General features: G+C 42.5%; 2 protein-coding genes across 2 annotated transcripts in view; both read left to right on the top strand.

Moving 5' to 3' along the window:
- Nucleotides 1-100: 100 nt before the first annotated feature.
- On the top strand, nucleotides 101-12,053 carry CEP76 (centrosomal protein 76; the record flags this gene model as incomplete). Its single annotated transcript, XM_079533803.1, has 12 exons — nucleotides 101-163; nucleotides 559-714; nucleotides 1,364-1,445; nucleotides 1,833-2,057; nucleotides 2,716-2,901; nucleotides 4,625-4,722; nucleotides 5,735-5,863; nucleotides 6,697-6,888; nucleotides 9,007-9,173; nucleotides 9,724-10,057; nucleotides 11,226-11,443; nucleotides 11,915-12,053. 12 exons carry the CDS (start codon nucleotides 101-103, stop codon nucleotides 12,051-12,053), a joined length of 1,989 nt encoding a protein of 662 aa, XP_079389929.1.
- A 2,496-nt stretch (nucleotides 12,054-14,549) lies between these two features.
- Nucleotides 14,550-18,663, top strand: part of SPIRE1 (spire type actin nucleation factor 1) — a gene marked incomplete at both ends in the record, with an annotated part of 121,308 nt that continues 117,194 nt past the window's right edge. Inside the window, one exon of the mRNA XM_079533802.1 lies at nucleotides 14,550-14,868. Within this exon, the coding sequence (XP_079389928.1) occupies nucleotides 14,550-14,868 (319 nt within the window). The remainder of the gene's footprint in view (nucleotides 14,869-18,663) is intronic.

The following is an 18,663-nucleotide window of genomic DNA, read 5'->3' as shown; positions in this document are numbered from 1 at the left end:
GCAAGGCGCGGCTCCGCCCGCTTCCCGCCCCGCCCCGCCCTCCTCGCGTCGCGGCCGTTGGGGCGGAGCTCCGCGGGCGGCCCCGCTGCCGCCCGCCGCCATGGCGCTGCCGCCCGGGAAGGGTTCGGAGCTGAAGCGGCTCATTCAGCAGCAGCTGCAAAAGGTGAGCTGTCCCGGCCGGCATTTTGCCTCTTTGTTACTGTGGAGCTGAGAGGGGGAGGGAGCGGGCATTGCCTGCTACTGTGCCTTAGAGAACTAAGGAGCTGTCATTAGAAGTTTTTATTTCTTTGTCTCGCTCAGAAGTCAAACGGAAGCGCGTGCATTTGCAGGTGTTTGTGAGGAAGGGGTTTAATGCGTTCAGGTTCATCGTGCTCTTAACACTTTTAATTGGTAGAGCTGCGTTGGGGAGGCGGTGTGACTTCCTCGGCTGGTTCTTAGTTAATCCAAGGATTCGTGGGCACTATGTGCAGAAAGTACTGGCAGACTTACAGAATGCTTCCTTAGTCGCAACTGCTGTCAGGAGCTTCTATGTGTAGCATGTAAGGAGTTCTCTTTCAGATGGATGTCCATGGCAGGATCCGAGAAGTTCTGGCGGAGACGGTACGTGAGGAGCTGGCACCTGAGCATCAGCAGCTATCCATGGAAGATATGATAAAAGCCTTGAGACAACGAGGAATCATCGATGACGTTATGAAAGAACTTAAATTTGTCAATGTGAGAACTTTTCCAAGGGTGAAAATACTTTGCTTATTCCTCTTCCTGATGTGGTGTCTTGTCCCAGCTCTAACACGCTAAAAGCATAGAATTACAGAATGGCTTACATTGAAGGGGACCAACCCTGTGCCATGGGCAGGGCTGCCCCCAGCAGCTCAGCTGCTCAGGGCCCCATCCAATCTGGCCTTGAGCACCTGCAGGGATGGGGCACCACAGCTTCTCTGGTTAGCTGTGCCAGCGCCTCACCGCTCTCTGAAAAAAATTCTTCCTTCTGTCTCATCTAAATCCATCATATTTTAGTTCAAAGCCGTTGCCCCTTGTCCTAGCTCTATGCTCCCTGACAAAGTGTACTTCTCCCATTCTCTTGTAGACCTCCTTTATGTAAAGGAAGGTACTATTTCTAGTGGTTCAAAAAGGCTTTAGCAACTTGTGTTGTTTTAGGACCAAACTGTGTATGCTATATTTGGTGTAGTGGTAACACTACGCTGTCAGTGTTTACTCAGTTTTTGTTAAGTCTCACGTATTAGCAGCGGGTATACAAGAGGAATAACATTTGATTGGAAAGAAGAATGCTTTAAATTTTATAAGACTATGAGAGGAGTGCTGTTGCCTCACTTAACACCTTAAAAATTCTTTATTGTGATTCCAGGATGTGAATGGAAAGGAGAGGACTTCTTCTCCAAAACCGTCGACACATTTTGTTGATAGAGAACCACCGGTTTTGAAAAAAAGTATGTTGCTTGTTTGTTTTTATATTTCTGGATTGTAGTTTCAATAGAAATGTCAAATGTAGGATTATTGAGTTTGGGATTAATAATCCAATATGAACTGGATTCATTTAAAGCCTCCAAAGGGGAGAAAAAGATGTCTACCCTGCTTATCTAAAGGATGTAAGTTTGTGTGACTGATCCAAATTCAAGCTTTATGTGATATTAATGTTTCATTTGTTTTACATTAAGACAGCTTCTGTATATTTTAAAATCACTTTCTCCTAGGGATATATTTTCAAAACCTTTATTATATCTTTTTATTTCTGTTCTCCTGTTAGTCAGCTGATGTTTAACATGCTTCCTGGGATCTGTTTGTAGTCTCTTCATTTTTGTTGCTACGCTTTACAGCTAACATTGACCCAACACGAAGGTATCTTTACCTTCAGGTTCTGGGTGGAAAAGCTTTTCTGGAACATCTTCAGGAACCAGATCCTCTGCCTGGCCAAATCTGTTCTACTTTTACTCTGTGTCTACATTTCCGAAATCAGCGTTTCCGTTCTAAACCTGTTCCCTGTGCTTGTGAGCCAGATTTCCATGATGGTTTTTTGCTTGAAGTTCACAAGGAGAGCCTAGGTAAGGAACATCATGAATTTAAAGCTGATGCTATGTTGTTTCTTTTGTTTTGTTTCATGGGATTTATTTTTGACTTTATTGTTATTCCAAAATAGGCCTGACATTATTTAGCATGTTTCTTTCCTATTTATTACTATATTTTTGTAGGGAAATTGATGACTGTATTAGGTTTCACTTCTAGATCCTTCTCTGCTCTTACCTAGTCTTTTCCACTCTGAAGTAACTGGCATAGTTCTGGGCACCCTGCTCTGGGTGTCCCTTCTCGAGCAGGGGGTTGGGCCAGCTGACCTCCAGAGGTTCCTTCCAACCTTGAAGGTTTTTGTGAAGGTAGATAGGAATTTGCTACCATGCAAAGAAGGAAAAACTTTACTTTGAGCTCAGTTTGCTATGAGCTGGCAGATACCTGTGGAATAGTCAGTCACTGAACACCTGTATTACCTTTCTGCTGTTGGTGACTGGGAAATGTGGTTGCAGATGAATGTTACAGGAAGAATTCTGGAATCAATACTGGTGTACAGTAAATAGACCTGAAGCATTCCATGTTTTCAAGAGGATATATGCAGTTATTTTTATGTTGTCATACTTTAAAAATAGTGTTATTTTCAGGAGGACTTGGGATGCTAAACTTGGCTGTTTAATGTTGGTTTAATTATGGCAGGTGATGGGAGTAAAATGGTGGATGCAACCACTATGTTATCTGTATGTGATCCCGTGCATATGGTTCTGATCAGAACTGACACGTATGGTGAGACAACGCTGGTAGCATCCTATTTCTTGGAGTGGCGATCTGTCTTAGCTGCAGAGAACGGCATCACAAATGTTGCTGTTGAACTCCTGGGTGTAGGTAAGAATAAATAATAAGCGTTTAATGATGAATTAAAATATTGTGTATTAAGTTTGCTTATAAGCTTAGAGTAATATTTATGATTTGGTTTGATTTCAGTTCAACTCATGAATTACTTTAAGGTATCCTTAAGAGGAGTTTATGTAAGAGAGTGAGAGTGATGGTCTGATTTTTGTCTTATCAAATTGTTAAGAATATGTGTCCAGATCACGTGCAATAATGCTCCCTGTATCTGGGAGTCTCTGTTAATTCCAGCATGTGGGTAGACTGTCAAAACAAACATAAATCAACACATGCATCTCCAGGAAAAATAGCATGTCAATGCTCTCAAGTGTAAAATCTAGCTTGTGCTCCGTAGCAGTTGTTGGAGAAAGTGATCTCTGCTGTGCTGCCATGCATTCCAGTAGCTGGAAGCATGTTTTCTTATAGAAGGGTTGAGTGACTTTGTTTAGGTGCTGAACTGTTGATACACCTCTGTATTTTGCTGTGTCATTTGTCACCGCCACCCTTTTCAACTGTTCCATCCTAAGTATTTGGGATAATACGACTTTAAGTCTAGATCTAGCACTATCATGGTGTATCTTGAGTTCTTACCCCAGTGTTCTGTCAAATCATAGTTGAATCATTTGAGCGTGCATTGTCACAGTCTCTACCTGCTAGATATGCTAGCAGGCCCTTGCTGATTCCAACTCTATCTTCAAAATATTTTTAAGATCAAATGTACTATTTAAATTGTTATTAATTTCCATCATTATTGCATGCTTTTCTTTTTCAGTGAACGTGAGTGTAGTATGCTTATTTACTACTATGTTGGCATCATTTTATTCTAACAGTGCTGATTGTTGGCAAAACTTTACAAAGCAATATGACTTTGTATAGACTCAGGTACAGAGGTGTTTATTTGTAATAACTTGTTTAATGCTTACATGGGTGATGGGAGGAGTTCTAATCTAACATTCTAATTTATTTATTGTTAACTTTTTTTTTTTCTAGAGTAATAAAGTATAAATTTAGATATTCAGGTGCTTTTTCTCCTTTTCTAAATTCTAGCCACTGTACAAAATTCATCAAGAACATGAAAAAGCATGCTGCTATCTCAAATAAGCAACCTACTATGTGATGTTTCTGCTCAGATTGTTTATCACTCCATATCACTGTTGTAATTTATTCTTGCTGTTTGTGGAGTTCAAAATGGCTGAGCATTATGCAACAACATTAGATTACTTTAAAAAAATATATATATATATATATATATTATATATATATACGATATTATATATTATATACGACATTAATTTTATTTATATATATTATTATATACGACATTATATACGACATTATTATATACGACATTAATTTGAGCAGTGAGTTGTACAGTCAGTAAGAATGGACACTTTCACACTGGCTCTTCCAATCTATTTGTATGTGCCTATTCTAGCATGTATAGAACAGCATTAATCTTGTGTGTTCTGATATTGCCTGAAAAGAGACTTTAGAGCTCAGATCCAGTTACCAGCTTCTTTAGCCAGGTTATCTTTTCACTCATTCTTGAGTTGTAAATTTAAGTGAAGATCTTTACGTTGTACATACTTAGAGAAGTTTAGGTTTTTTTTTTTTTTTTTTTTTGTGATTGTATGATTAAAACTACTATTTGTTCTTCCCTGCTGGAGTTCTGAGAAAAATGAATTTGAAAGGACTGATAGGAATGTGTTTTTGTTCAAAGGTACAGAATCTAAGGTTTCTGTTGGTGTTTTGAACATCAGACTTGAAATGTATCCACCGCTTAGTAAGACACTGTCTCCAGAAATAACAAACACTCAGGTAAGTCATATTCTGGGGGCGAGGGGGTGACCCCTTTTATCAGCAGGGGGAATGCTCACTATGCAATTACTTATGTAGATGTAAGGAGCTGTGGGTTTTTGAATGCGTTTTTTTCCCCACTCGGTTTAAATGCAGTTATCTTGCTTTTAACTACTTTGTTTACGTTGATTATTACTTCACTTGGAATTTTACTATGTTTATTTTTATTGATTACCTATATCAAAATTTTAAGAGGTGCAATAAGTAAGGTACTATCTGAAGGATGCTAAGTGTATTGTATATATTTCCTTGCTCTCTTTTCCCACTTGAAAAAATAATTTCGGTGGTCAGCTATTCTGCTTGAAAAGCCAGTAAGTGGTGGCCCAAAGGTGCTTACAGATATTATTCCATGCTTTGCAAGCTGAGTAATCCTTCTGTACAGACATACATCACTGAAGATGAACAATACTTCAGTCAAGCTTGATATATGAGCCTACAAACAAGAAATGTAAATTGAGCTTTACATTCATTAGCTTTTCATTTAAAAATACTTTTCTTTAGCATTGGTTGCATGCTGTCATATTAAAATTCATTTTACATATGCAACAATCATGTGCTACTGTGTATGTATGGGAACTGCTGAGTCATGGCCTGAACCTCTGATTGATCACCTGAGCTGAGCAGTGAGTCAGCCATGGGAGCACAGGTGAAGGCAATTCAGCTGTGCTGCCAGAAGGGGTGGAGCCCAGCTCTACCTCTCTTAGACCTATTTAAGAGCTGACTGCTACTGAGGAAGGATCTCTTTTGGAGATCTGCTCTGCTGGAATTTTGTAAGTGAGTCCAGGATAGGGGTAAGCTTTCTATCTATTCTCTCTTTGTTATCCTAATCTGCTTTGCCAAATTCTCTTGTTTATTTTGTAATTATAACATCTTAATATTCATTGATTATACACATGTATATTGATTACTTTTTTTTGTTCTTGTTTGGAATTAGTATATATGTGAATGGGTATGTTTATTTTTTTACCTGTAGTTCACTTTGGAACGTCAGAAGATAGCAGAAAAAGAACGTTTATTTCTTGTGTATGCTAAACAGTGGTGGAGAGAATACCTGCAGATTAGGCCTACACACAACTCAAGGCTGGTAAAGATTTTTGCACAGGTTTGTACATTTTACAGATACACTAATCTGTTCTTCAAGATATTTTTTTAATGTTAAATAAATTTTTGAAGTTTGCATATGTAGATTCTGTATAGGTTTATGATGTGGTTACATTCCAGTCAGGGCTGCATGTGACATAGCATGCTGAAAATGAAGTTTTCAAGAGTTGAACTATGTATACTGAAGCTGAAGAGCATGATTCATAAAGAAGGGCTGCTCTAAGCATCCCTGGTGTAGGAGGTAGCAAAGCCATTTTAGTCTTTTCCTTGAATAAATCTGAAAGGCAAATGCTTAAGTGATTTATATAAACTATTGCAAACAAGTTTTATACAATAACAAATAGTTGAGATGTATTGGAGCAGGTCCACACAATATTTGAGCACTCTCTGGTCAAGAAAGTAATCTGGCTGGTGAATGTTGCATGGTAGCTACAGACATGAACAAATCATTGGCTAGTAAGTTACTGTGCATCAGTTGTTCCTTGGTGACTGCCCCTCAGTAGTAGGAATGGTAAGATATTTTGTGTTTATCATGATAATATGCGAATTTAACTTGTAGAGTAGCAATTTTCCTGGCACAGATGATGAAATAACTTCCAGAAGCAATCCACACCTACTGTTTGTCTTCAGGGAAGTAAGGTCTTCTGGCTGCACTGGCTGTGTTCAGGAGTAGCGTTAACTTCCACGTAAGGGTGTGGAGGGTTCATCTTGCTGCTGAACACACCTGGCACAGCCAGAATGAAGGCTTCACCGAGATTTAACAGTAGCTATGGATTGCTCCAGGAAGTTTTAACAATACTATTTTTTTTTTTTTTTTTTTTCCCCAATGTTCAGGATGAAAATGGAGTAAACCGCCCAGTATGTTCATATATCAGACCACTTCGAGCGGGTCGGTTGCTGGACACACCTAGACAGGCAGCACGATTTGTCAGTGTCCTGGGTTATGAAAGAGCTCCTGTCATTGGAGGAGGTGGTGGCAAACAAGAACAGTGGTGCACACTTCTTGCGTTCGTATGTAGAAACAAGGTATGTAAAAACAGTGTTTGCATGACACCTTTGTAATTGGCATGAAGTTAGTAATTTAAAACAGGTTGCAAAAGGTGGACTAAATGCATTTCAGAGAACGCTTAGATGTACATAGCTTTTTTAAGATCTTTCAAAATAGAGATGGATGTTAAGTATTAGACAAGAGGGCTTTTGGACATTGTGTTGAGGGGCATGGTTTAGTGAGAGCTATTGGTGATAGGTGGAGGGTTGGATTGGATGATCTTGTAGGTCTTCTCCAGCCTTGGTGATTCTGTGGAGCCAGCTTACTTTTTTTAGTGCTGTTATTGGAATCCACTTTTCAATGCATCCACTGGACAATGAAGTTGCTTCACTTCTCTAAGATTGTATGTGGCTGTTCAGTGAATCGGTGCTTAATTCTGTACTGGTTGAGGAAGAGCTTTTTTGGAAAAAACAACTTTGTAGATGGTGCTAAAATATATTGCATTCAGTTTATGCAAGATAGGGTTTTTCACAAAAAGTTTCCACTTAGTCCAAGGTTTGTATCATATGACTATGATAAGTGAAACAAATCACGCTCATTCTGGATTAGTATTTTTACGTTGAGTTCATTAAAATAATACTGATCCCTTTAAATGCTTCTTTGGAGTAATTGGTGCTTTTTATCATCACTGAGATACTCAAAATCCCAGTAATGTGTTTATAATTGAAAGTGGAGGTGCACATGCAAGCAGAGCAGGGCAAGGAGTTTGTTTACTACTTTCCCTCAGCACACACATGTTCAGCAACCTCAGGAAAGCTGGCATCATCATGTGTAATGGTTTCTTAAGGAAAAAAAAAGCCATCACCACAAACATTCTCTTTTCCTCCTTCTTCACCCCAGCTTTTATTGCTGAACACTGTGTCATGTGGCATGGGACGTCCCTTTGGAGGCAGTCTGGGTCAGCTGTCCTGTTTCTGTCCTCTCAGCTCCTTGTGCCCCAGAGCTTCTTGCTGGAAAGGCAGCATGAAAAGCTGATATATCCTGGACTCTGTGTAAACGCTGCTCTGCAACACCTAAACTTGTTGAAATGTACTTACCTTGATACTTCCTTTGTAGATTATATTAGAAGATTATGCTATTTATCTAATGAATGTTGTGATTTGTATTAGGGAGGCTTTGTTGCACGTGGAATTTTTTCTTTTACAGCTAACATTTTGTAAGGAATGTAAGAGGAAAAATTAGACATCATCAATTTATTGCTACTAATCTCCTAATGTGAGGAAAACTTCATTCTTGTTGACAGGAAATGCAGTGAGACATGACTTTCAGTTGTTTAATAGCTTAGTAGCAAAATTCTTGAGAGATCCTGTTTTATATTTGTAGTGGAAATGCTAAGTCATGGCCTGGACCAGTGATTGAACACCAGGTGCGAAGGCAGGGCCAACCCAGGGGAGCTCAGGTGCATGCAGTGCTCCTGAGTGACTGGAAGGGATGGAGCCAGGATCCTTCCCAGACCTCATTTAAGGGTTGGCAATGGAGGTGAGGGTATCTCTTGCCAGAGATCCCTTCCTTTCTGACGCCTTCCAAAGGTAAGCAGCTGCTCTTTCTGCATCTGTGGCTGCTGCATTTGGGCTTGTTCTCATTTGCTGTAGACAGAGGCTTTGCTACTCTGCTATTATCATGCCATTATAGCATTACAGTATTTTTCTGAACATTGACTGTACATTTAAGGTAGTAAAATTACAGAAGTTCTGTATTTCATTTAGTGGCCAAGTTTCCTAACTTAGAATATCTGACACTACCTCAGGTATTTGACTGCCATACCCTTGTAATTAGGGCATTAGTTTGGCCTTCCTAGATTGATAGGTCCTGGTTTGGGCTTGCTTTTTGTAGTATGTGCGTAGATCTTATTTTTCTGCTGTACTCTTTTTACAGTGTTGAAAGTTGTAGAGGCCTGATATTCTTTGATATAGTGCATATAAAAAATGGACTCCAAGATTCTTAAGTTCGTAAATCCTGACTTCTGATGTATGCTTTAGGTAAACAGGAGGGAAACATGACTTGCTAGACAATAACTGGAGAAATACTATTTTTTTTCCCTAATGTTTTTAGCTATGCCTGATAGTTAAATTAACTTACAGACGTTTACTATCTAGGGTGACTGTGAAGATCATGCTAACCTTCTGTGCAGTCTTCTTCTTGGCTATGGATTGGAAGCCTTTGTGTGTGTAGGAACAAAAGCAAAAGGAGTCCCCCACACGTGGGTAATGACTTGTGGAACCGATGGAACGATTACTTTTTGGGAAAGCTTAACAGGACATAGGTGAGTAAAAAGAAAATAAAAAAACTAAACAATGTGGTTTGAGATTTGTGTAGTTCTTCTGGTGTGGTTTTTATTTCTGTGTGTTTGTGTGTTCCTGTTGGTTTTGTGTTGTTACTTTGTGATACTTATCTCCCTGTCCTCTCATCTATTAAGTATCTAGGAGGCTTTTGTCTGCGAATCTTTGCTCTGTGTACTTCTGCTGCTTGGAGAATAACTGGTTGAGTGTGAGTGAACTAGTTCATAATATACTTTTCCGTGGTTTTAAGCCATATAGGAACTTCTTTGCTGTTGAGCATCTGCTCAATTAATTAGTTTACTTTTCTAGATTTAAAGAAGAAAAGTGATTGGTTGTGTGCTGTGCCTCCAAAATGTGTATAATTACTTTCCTGTAAATCAAGAATGCTATCTCGGTGGGGGTGGGGGGGAGGATGATAACAACAAATCTGGGTTATGTTTTTAAAAGGAGAAATGACTTCTGTCCTACTGAAATATTTTTAGCCTGACTTAAAATACAGAGATTATTAATAAAAATTTGGATGTTTTTAATCAGGTACATTCACAGACCTATCAACCCTGATGACCCTCCAATAGTCGAACAGCCCAAGCCATTGTATCCTTATCGCACGATAGGTTGTGTCTTCAATCATCAGAAGTTCTACGGAAACTGTCAGCCCTCTGATGCGGTGGAGGTCTGCGTGTTTGACTTACACGATGAGTCTAAATGGAAGCCCATGAGCGCAGAAGCAATAAAATCAGTTTGTTCTCCCGGAACCGCATCTTCAGTTCCCCCTTTTCCTCCTTTGTGTGCTTCTGCGATAGATGCAGCAGTGACGAGCAATGATTTAGAATTGCAACTGAGAATGCTCGTCTCAGAACACAGGAAGGTAATCTTTAAAAACTGTCATTGTGCCTTTATTACCTGAACAGATCACGTTTTTACCATGTGCTTGTTTTGAACAGCTGCTTGTAATGAAAACATTTAGATCTTTGCAGTGTGTTCTCTATCGGCTTTTGCAGAAATGTGGTGTGTTTAAAATTGAAGCAACTGAAAAGAAAACGCTTGATGACTGTACAGAGCTAGTTTAGCTGTCACACTTAGTATTTGCAGTGGCAGTTCTGCAGTTTCGTGGTCTTATTCCTCCCACCCTGCCATTGGCTCTGTTTTGAGAAGCATGATTTTTAGCTTACAGGCATCTACAGGCTATTTATATGTGCTCTATGAAAGAACTAAGAAGGTAAAGTCTGTTTGTCAGTGAGCTGAGTGTATCCATCACAATCTTACTTGTTTCTCATTAGAAGCAGGATTTCAGCTGTCACAGTTATACTCTGAATGCTTTAGAAAATCAGCAGGTATTTCTGGAAGTTAGTTTTTTCCTTAGTCAGGATTTCTCTCCTCTCTCCCTCTCTCTCACTCTTACTCCCTTACAACCACCTCCCTCCCCACCCACCCCTCCCTTACTATCTTTTTTTAATTGTTCTCTTACTACCTAAAGCTCAAACTTAGTGTGGCAGACAATTCTCAGAGTATGAATCTCATCAACTATAGAAGTGGTAGATTTTTCTACTTGTTTGCACTTGTGGAATGGGAGAAGGAAAGCGCATGTGTGCGCGTGCATTCATTCTTTTGGGAACTCTTCCATTGTTTTTTGAAGTGAACTTCCAAGAGACATTAGAAAAACATGAAGTGAATCTTAGTTGATCCTTTCTGTATTTCTGCTGTTTCTTTATGAGCTAGCACTGTGATCTTACACTTCTTTCAAATATATTGTAGCCAAAACATCCAGTTTCAGCTCTGCTAGTCTTGTTTTAATCTAGTCTGACTTAATTTCTTGGTAAATGTTTGGTATTTTGTTTTTAGTGTTTGATTCTTGATCCTTCTGGTTTGGTGTGTGTATCAGTATGTGTATCTTACTGCTTCACAGGTTCACTTCCATGAATTACAAGTCAAAGATTGTTCATAGATTTATCTGAATCTATACAGTATCCAAACTTAATAATATCCTGATATTTTTTCTCTGCGTGGTTGTCATCATGCTGTAATTTGCTTCACAGGATCTTGGCCTTTCTACTGTTTGGGATGACCATCTATCCTATCTACTGTCACCGGCATTAGCAGCCTATGAGCTTGAACGTGCAACAGGTATTTCTGCAGGAAACGAGGAGTTTCAGGATGCTGTAAGAAGAGCAGTACCTGATGGTCACACATTTAAAGGGTTTCCAATCCATTTTGTATACAGAAATGCCAGGAGAGCATTTGCCACATGTCTTCGGTAAGATAAGACTTCGTACAAATACCAAGTAGTAATGCTTAAATATGAATTGTGGCTTTTTTTGGTAGTGAAGTATTAAAGAAAACCAATTTCCTGAAGTTAGAACTGATAGGAGTGTGTGGCATATATAATGAGTAGGTCACAGCGTACAGCTTTTGTGTTGAGTTGGGCAAGTTCAGTGGTGATAGACTTCTAATGGATTAAATTAAAATACGAGGGAAAATTCGGGGAAAAAAAATATTTTTTCCCTGAAATACAGTTATCTTAATTTTTTTGCCGTTGTTAAAAGTAGCCAATGTAATCTTGTTCTTCTCAACACAACAGCCATTCCACTACAAAACAGTATTTCTTATTTGGTTTAGCCTTATTTGGATGCTCCTAGATAGTTGTCAAGCAAGTTTCAAATAATTGTGTAACTGAAAACTTAAAGAACAGCTTGGTGATATTTGTTGTTCTTGTTTTCTGTCACAGGTCTCCTTTTTGTGAAGAAATAATCTGTTGTAGGGGTGACCAGGTGCGACTTGCTGTTCGTGTACGTGTGTTTGCTTACCCTGAATCTGCATGTGCTGTTTGGATCATGTTTGCTTGTAAATATCGCTCTGTCCTCTGAAAAGCAAAATAATTCATACCTCTCCAGATGTGCAAAATAAGGTACTTGCATATGAAATTATGCAGCTGAACAAATATTGGTACTTTATATAATGCCACTGATTTTGAATATGGCAGCGTGTTTGTAGCAAAGTGAATTGTGTACACAGTAATGATTATATTTATACAAAGAACTTCTATTTTAATAAAAGCTACTTTTAATACTTACAGGAATGTTGGTCAAGTTATTAAAGTGCATATGAACAATATTGGTTTCTTTTTCACAGTTCTGAATTAATGTGAGAACTAATTTAGAAAACAGTCTGTTTTATCTCTGTGTCAGTGGTGTCCAGGGTATTCTTTATGAATGAGTGAGAGCCAGACTTACTGAAGTTCATTTATGCTTCCTTTCCATAATGGAAATTTATTTCTCTCTCTTTTGGGGTTAGTGATAGTTTCTAAGGTCAGTCAGATATAGGTAGTGCTGTTACTCTGTGAATGCAACAAATTATGATGGCTTTTTGTTTAAAAACCAGACTTGGATGCCTGGACGCCTTAATAGCTGTGCTGGGTTTGATTAATGTCTGTCTAACCTCATGCCTTTTTCCTGACAAGGTAGTAGATGACTGGAAGGACAAAAACCCAAACCTGTAGAGGTTGTTCTCTAAACAACTCTATGGTTTTTGACAGTCAAACTTAGTAGGCTTTTGAGTTAGAAGTTGTTTTGGTTAATAACTAGTCCTGATTTTGTCAGATTTTCATACTCCCATCCATACTTAATTATCTGTCTGTGGTATTGATGGTCTTAAATACATGGGTGATTTTTATGGGTATCTTCTAGTCTTTTATGCTTTGAGAAATGGCAACTGTGCCCTCCCTTTCATTCTTTTTACCGTGGGAACTCTAGCTATTGCTTTTTGAGGCTAAATTGAAACAAGTCAGCTGCTTCTGTAGAAGCTACTTCTTGCCTTTGATTTCCTGTGTCCACCTTTTTTCCTGCTTGGCAGAGAACTCGGTGCTGAACTAAAAAGTCATGATTAATGCTTGAGAAGCTTGCAACACACACTGCACCTGTGGACCACTAAATAACAATGTCAAGATGTGTAACAGGCAAATAAATACAATTTCTTCCTCGATTTCATTGTATCTAGTACATGTTAAAAGGCTGGGTTGCGTTGCATGTGGGATAGGACTAATGCAATATCTTGCTTAGATACTGGTTGCATTTCAGTTACAGTGGTATCCCTTACATGCGTGTGTAAAAATAAAAGAGGGCAAAAAGTATGTTCAGTACAGTTAAAAGCAAAATAGGGACTAGTGTGTGGCTCCTTGGGACCAGGCTGTATCTTGCCTGCCCGCTGTGCACTACTCTGTACAGATGGGGGCACTGCAAAATACTGTTGTGTAAGTTACCAGCCTCGTATCTCTTAGGAAGGGGATACGGAGGGGGAATGTTTAACTGCCTTTGCTAAAACTGCAGCTGGGTAAAATTACAGATGTACAGATGAGCCTTGACTATCTCTATAGTAGGAGGCTCCACAGCCTCTCTGGGTAACCTGTTCCAGTGCTCTGCCACCCTTAAAGAAGTTCTTCTGCATGTTAATACAGAATTTCCTATGTTCAAGTTGTAGGCCACTATTCCTTGTCTTATCACTACACACCACAGATAAGAGCCCAGCCTCATCCATTTGCCACCCATCTCTCTTTAGATATTCATAAACATTGAACAAATCCCCTCAGTGTTCCCCAGGCTGAATGGGCCCAGGTTACTCGGCCCTTTCTCACACAGGAGCTGCTCCAGGCCCTTTGTCATCTTTGATGGCCTTCCACTCAGGCCCAGCCCTGTCAGCTCCCTCACGCGTGGCAGACCGCTCCGGCTGTGTGCAGCGCACATAAAGGTGCTCTCAGGCCTTTGTGTGCTCGCGGACCGCCCCGCCGGCTCCGGTGCTGTTGGCCGACCCGGCTCCCCCCGAGCAAGGAGCTGCGTGACTCCGGCTGCGGGTACTGCGAGGGAGCCGCGGCTCTCCCTCAGCTCGAACGCAGCGCTCAGTTCGCCGACGTTCCCTGTAAACCCGACTAATGGCGCCGTAGGATCGCACGGTTGCTAAATGTTGGAAGGGGCTTTATCGCCGGAGCTGCGCGGATCCCGCGGCCCCACGGCTCAGGTTCTTCTGTGCCTGACGCGGCGAGCAGGGCCCGGCCGGCAGGGGGCGCTGCGGCGCCGAGCGGCGGCTGCTGGCGGCGGGGGCGGGCGAGGACGCCATTGCGTTGCTATGAGCTGTGCCCCCTGCGGCGGCGGCAGCGGCGGGCGCCGCTCCTCCCGCCGGCCGGCCGCTGCCCGCCCGCCCGCCCGCCTGGGCCGGGCTGTCCGGCGGCCTGCCGCCACTGGTGGAGCGGGGAGGATGAGCACGGCGGGACCGCGCGGCGGCACCACAAGCAGCGGCAGCGACACCGCGAGCGGCAGCGGCCGGGCCTGAGCCGAGGAGCAGCGCGGGCAGCCCGGGCTGCGGAGCGGGGCATGGCGCTGCCGGGGGAGCGCGGCGCGGAGCCCCAGCCCGGCGCCTCCCGCTCCTCCGCCGCCGCCGACGAGGAGGAGGACGGCGGGGCCGGCGGGCAGCCGGAGGCGCTGTCGCTGGAGGAGATCCTCCGGCTCTACAACCAGCCCATCAACGAAGAGCAGGCGTGGGCCGTCTGCTACCAGTGCTGCGCCTGGCTGCGGGCCCGCCGCCGGGAGAGCCCCGCGGGCAGGCTGGGGGCGGCCGCCCACCTCCGCGTGTGGCGGGACGGGGCCGTCACCCTGCAGCAGGCCGAGCCCCTCCGCGCGCCGCCCGCCGCAGGTAAGGCCGCGGGGACGGGGGTCCTGCCGGGGCGCTGCGTGCGGCGCTGGTGACCGGGCTGCTCCGCGGGCCGGGCTGCCTGTAGACGTGGCTGAGCATAAAGCATGCTTTCCGAAAAGAAGGTCGAGCTGGCCGGCGCGGGGACGCAGCCTGCCGTCGCTCGAGAGGCGATCCGCCGACGTTCACCGGCGCCGGGTTTCCCGAGATACATGGAGATGTCGGAGCTGCGGAGCGCAAAATGGGAGCGTGTGAATTATGCTGGGTGTTGCTCGTAATGGGGCCTTTTGATGGGGTGTCTGGCTGAAGTCTCTGCAGAGATTCACGGTAATCCGGTCTGGAGCTGGCTGTATGTGCGAACGTCAGAACGCACAGAATGGACCAGGGGCCCTGATCTCCTACCATGACTTAAACGAGCCTGATAGTTGATTTCCATTCAAATGTGACCTGATGTGCTTTTTAATTTAAAAGCCAGCTTAATGTAATGTTAATAGAATGCCGGCCCAGCACCCAGAGGTGCCAGGGAATACCCAGCATGTCACAAGAACGCAAAGTACTGCATGCTGCGTGCTGCTTTACTTATAGTGTTCTGAGATGCTATCAGACTCCTCCTCTCTATTCAGCTGTAGGAAATGCGTTGATTTAATATGGTTGTTTTTTTTTTCTTTCCTTTTTTTAATTACCCTTTATATTTCTTTCCCTTTTTCCTTACTATTTGGCGACTCGTATAGTACATGTTAATGGCCTGTAGGAAGCTGTTGGGTGCATCAGGGTGTGAAGTTCAGGCTTCTCCCAGGGAGGAGGCAGGAGGGAGCCTGCTGCCAGCTGTCCACTGCTGGGTGATCCCACTCCTGCCTTAATCTGCAGGGCAGCAGCATTCCTCCTGGCGTACTTCCCCCATCTCCCCCGCATCTGTAGCTTTGAGCACATTGGGGCAATGCATTGCTCAGCCTTTGTGCTTGTACAAAGGATTCTGTGTGTTTGCAGGAGTAACTGTCAACAGCACAAAACCAGTGTGGTTCCGGTCAAGCGGCTTTTATTTGTTGGTTTGTGGAGCCTGTACAGGTTTCTATTGGAAACCATCACTTGGATGATACGGTGAATGTTGATGATGTGTTATATTGACGAACTGATAGCTAGCCTGCTTCTTTTTGGTATTTTTTGAGCTGCTCCATTTCTTTTCTTCACTGCTCCCTGCAGTGTCCTTTGGTGATTATTAGTGAGTGTTGTGACCCAATTTCAGCTCAAGCCTCTCAAATGGATACTGTCTTTAACACTCATGCCTTCTGATTAGTTGCAGCGAGAACATAAGGAGCACTACCCTGGTGATATGGCTGACAAGCCCTATGCAGCAGCATGGGCCCTACAGCTGTCTGTCGGGGCACATTAATTTTACTCTTGAGATACAAATTAAAGTTATCTTAAAGAGAAATACTGATTATGTAGAATTCAGGGGTACGTTTCCTAACCCATTTCTTGTGAATCAGTTTTCTGGCTAATGTGCAGTGCTTGAAATTCCAACTAAAGATACCCAGAAAATGAATTAAATGTCCTTGAGGTAGGAAACAAAGATGAGTTTCACTGATACGGAGGGCAGGAGAACAGCCTTGATACTGAACTCCTGTCATAAACCAGAACCAGAGAACAGTTTTCAAATCTTGATTTTTCCAATGGAGTCTGTTAATACTTGGTTATCTTATTATTTTTTAACCAATTAGTTTTTGGCTAACCAGAAGAAAAAAAGAATTCAGAATGGAAGCATCACCCAATCGTTCATTTTCATCTGAGCATTCACATTACCTGACTGAATCCTCAGTGAGTGAGGATAAGGAAGGGTTCCTCATCATTGTTTTCCTGCCTTTGTATCTTGGGCAAGTAGGGCTTGAGTAGCTGTGTCAGGAGATTAGTGGGAGCAGTAGGGGTTCTGTGGGTTAACCCTCCGAGCTGTGAAACTGTTTTGTTACTGCATAAAAAATGTATGACTGTAGGTCGGTGCATAGGTTTGGATGATTCACAGAATCCAATGTTGGCTGTTGGTTTCTGTGTCTGTGCACAAGAGAATCCTGTGTGGGCAAATAAAGGAGTCCCCAAAGAATGGCGCCTTTGGGTAGCGAACATTCGGGCTTTGTTCAGGGCTGCAGGGAACGATGTGATCAGTCACGCCTGTCAGCAGAGCTCAGGCTAATTTGAGAGCAAATACGGCCGTGTCATAGAGTTTGCTTTAGGGACACTGATGAAGTGATGTTTTCACAGTGTGTTGCAAACCATACCGTCTGTCAGATCTGGAGTGAGGAAAGGAACAAACCTGAATGTGCAAAAAATGAGCAGTTCTCTGTGGTCATCTTCGTATGAATCATTGTAACTGTCTGACATCTTAATACCACAGAAATGTAGATTGCTTACGAAAGCCCCAGATGAAATTGGAGATAAAGCACAGACAGTATTTTACCTAGTGCACTTTTTTTTCTTCTGTGTTTTACTTGCAATTGACACGAAGTGAACAAACGGTGGCATCTAGCAAAGTGTCAGCTGCAATCAAAACCAACTTCAGAACAAGTTTGAATGTTTGATGTAAGCATGTGGTTTGACTCCCTCGAGTCCTCTCCTTGAGGAGCAGTGCTTACAAATGGCGCTGGTTGTTTTCCCTCTACTCTAGGAGACAACTCTGGGGATGAAGAAGCTTGGAGAGACCAAGTTTCAGCTGCTGAGGCCTGTGCACAGGCAGTGCTCCTCAGCCTTCTTTGCTGCATGTGATGGCGGCGGGTCTTGTCTGCGCTGTGCTTCGGCCCTGTAGGAGGAGGCACAGAGGGAGGCTGCTGCTGGCTTTGTTAGTGTTAAGTACCATGCAGGTTTTCTCTGGGACAGCTGCCAGGTGTTCAGAGCGAGGGTGCAGGGGGTATTCCTGCTTTGAACCAGAAAGATCACAGAGAAGCTGACTACGTGGTGGCTTTCATGGGACTTGGAGAGCTCAGGGTGAGACATGCTAGAGAGGAATAGCTTACACAGTGTTGGCAGTTTTAGTGATTTTCACGTTCTTCTTTGTGTGCCCAGCTACTGGAAGGCAGGGTGGAAATTATAAGGCTAATAAATGCAAATTGAGGTTGTGTGCATCAAGACGTTCTCATCTACCAGTCTCTTGAAGAATGATGAGGAAAAATATGCAGGCTTTTCGGAACAAAATGAATGTCCTGATGTTTTCCTTCTAATTTGGTCAATCCTTTTGAAAGATAATAGATAGGAGTAGCTATGGTTGCTATTTGAATTTCAAAATAGGTGCTGCTATGAATACTGCTGAAATAAATCCCACTTCTAGAATTAATAATTATGGTCTGCATCCAGAAGAGTATTCAGAAACATTTGTACTTAAAGATAGTAAGGGTCAATGGGTTAAACCTCACTGTTTCTTGCTAGATTTTAAAGGTCTGTATCTAGTTATGGCAGAAATCAAACTAGGAAGAAAATGGCTCTAGACAGCAGAGAAGAGCCTTGGTGGGTTAATGCTTCATCTCTGTTGCTTGCTGTGCTCATCAGTAAAAGCGAAAAAGTTTAGGCTCAGTCATGCCAAGCTTTCTATCATTTCTAGTGCATAAGAGTAACTGGAAGGCTTCCAGTTGTGGCTTATGCTGAAGCACTGGAAGTTTGGGTGGCTTTCTGTGAATGTAAGTGGGCTACCAGGAACCTTGTTGGAGAGAGAATAACAGAAAGACCCCAGTGTAACAAAATAATGTCTATGGTTTCAAATAACTAAATGCATAAATTCACATTTGAGATGCTTGCACAAAACAAGTGGAAGAAAGC

This window comes from Tetrao urogallus, assembly GCF_951394365.1.
Source record: "Tetrao urogallus genome assembly, chromosome: 3".
Lineage (NCBI taxonomy): Eukaryota > Metazoa > Chordata > Aves > Galliformes > Phasianidae > Tetrao > Tetrao urogallus.
Note: the sequence above shows the minus strand (reverse complement) of the source record. Positions and strands in the feature narration are given on the sequence as shown.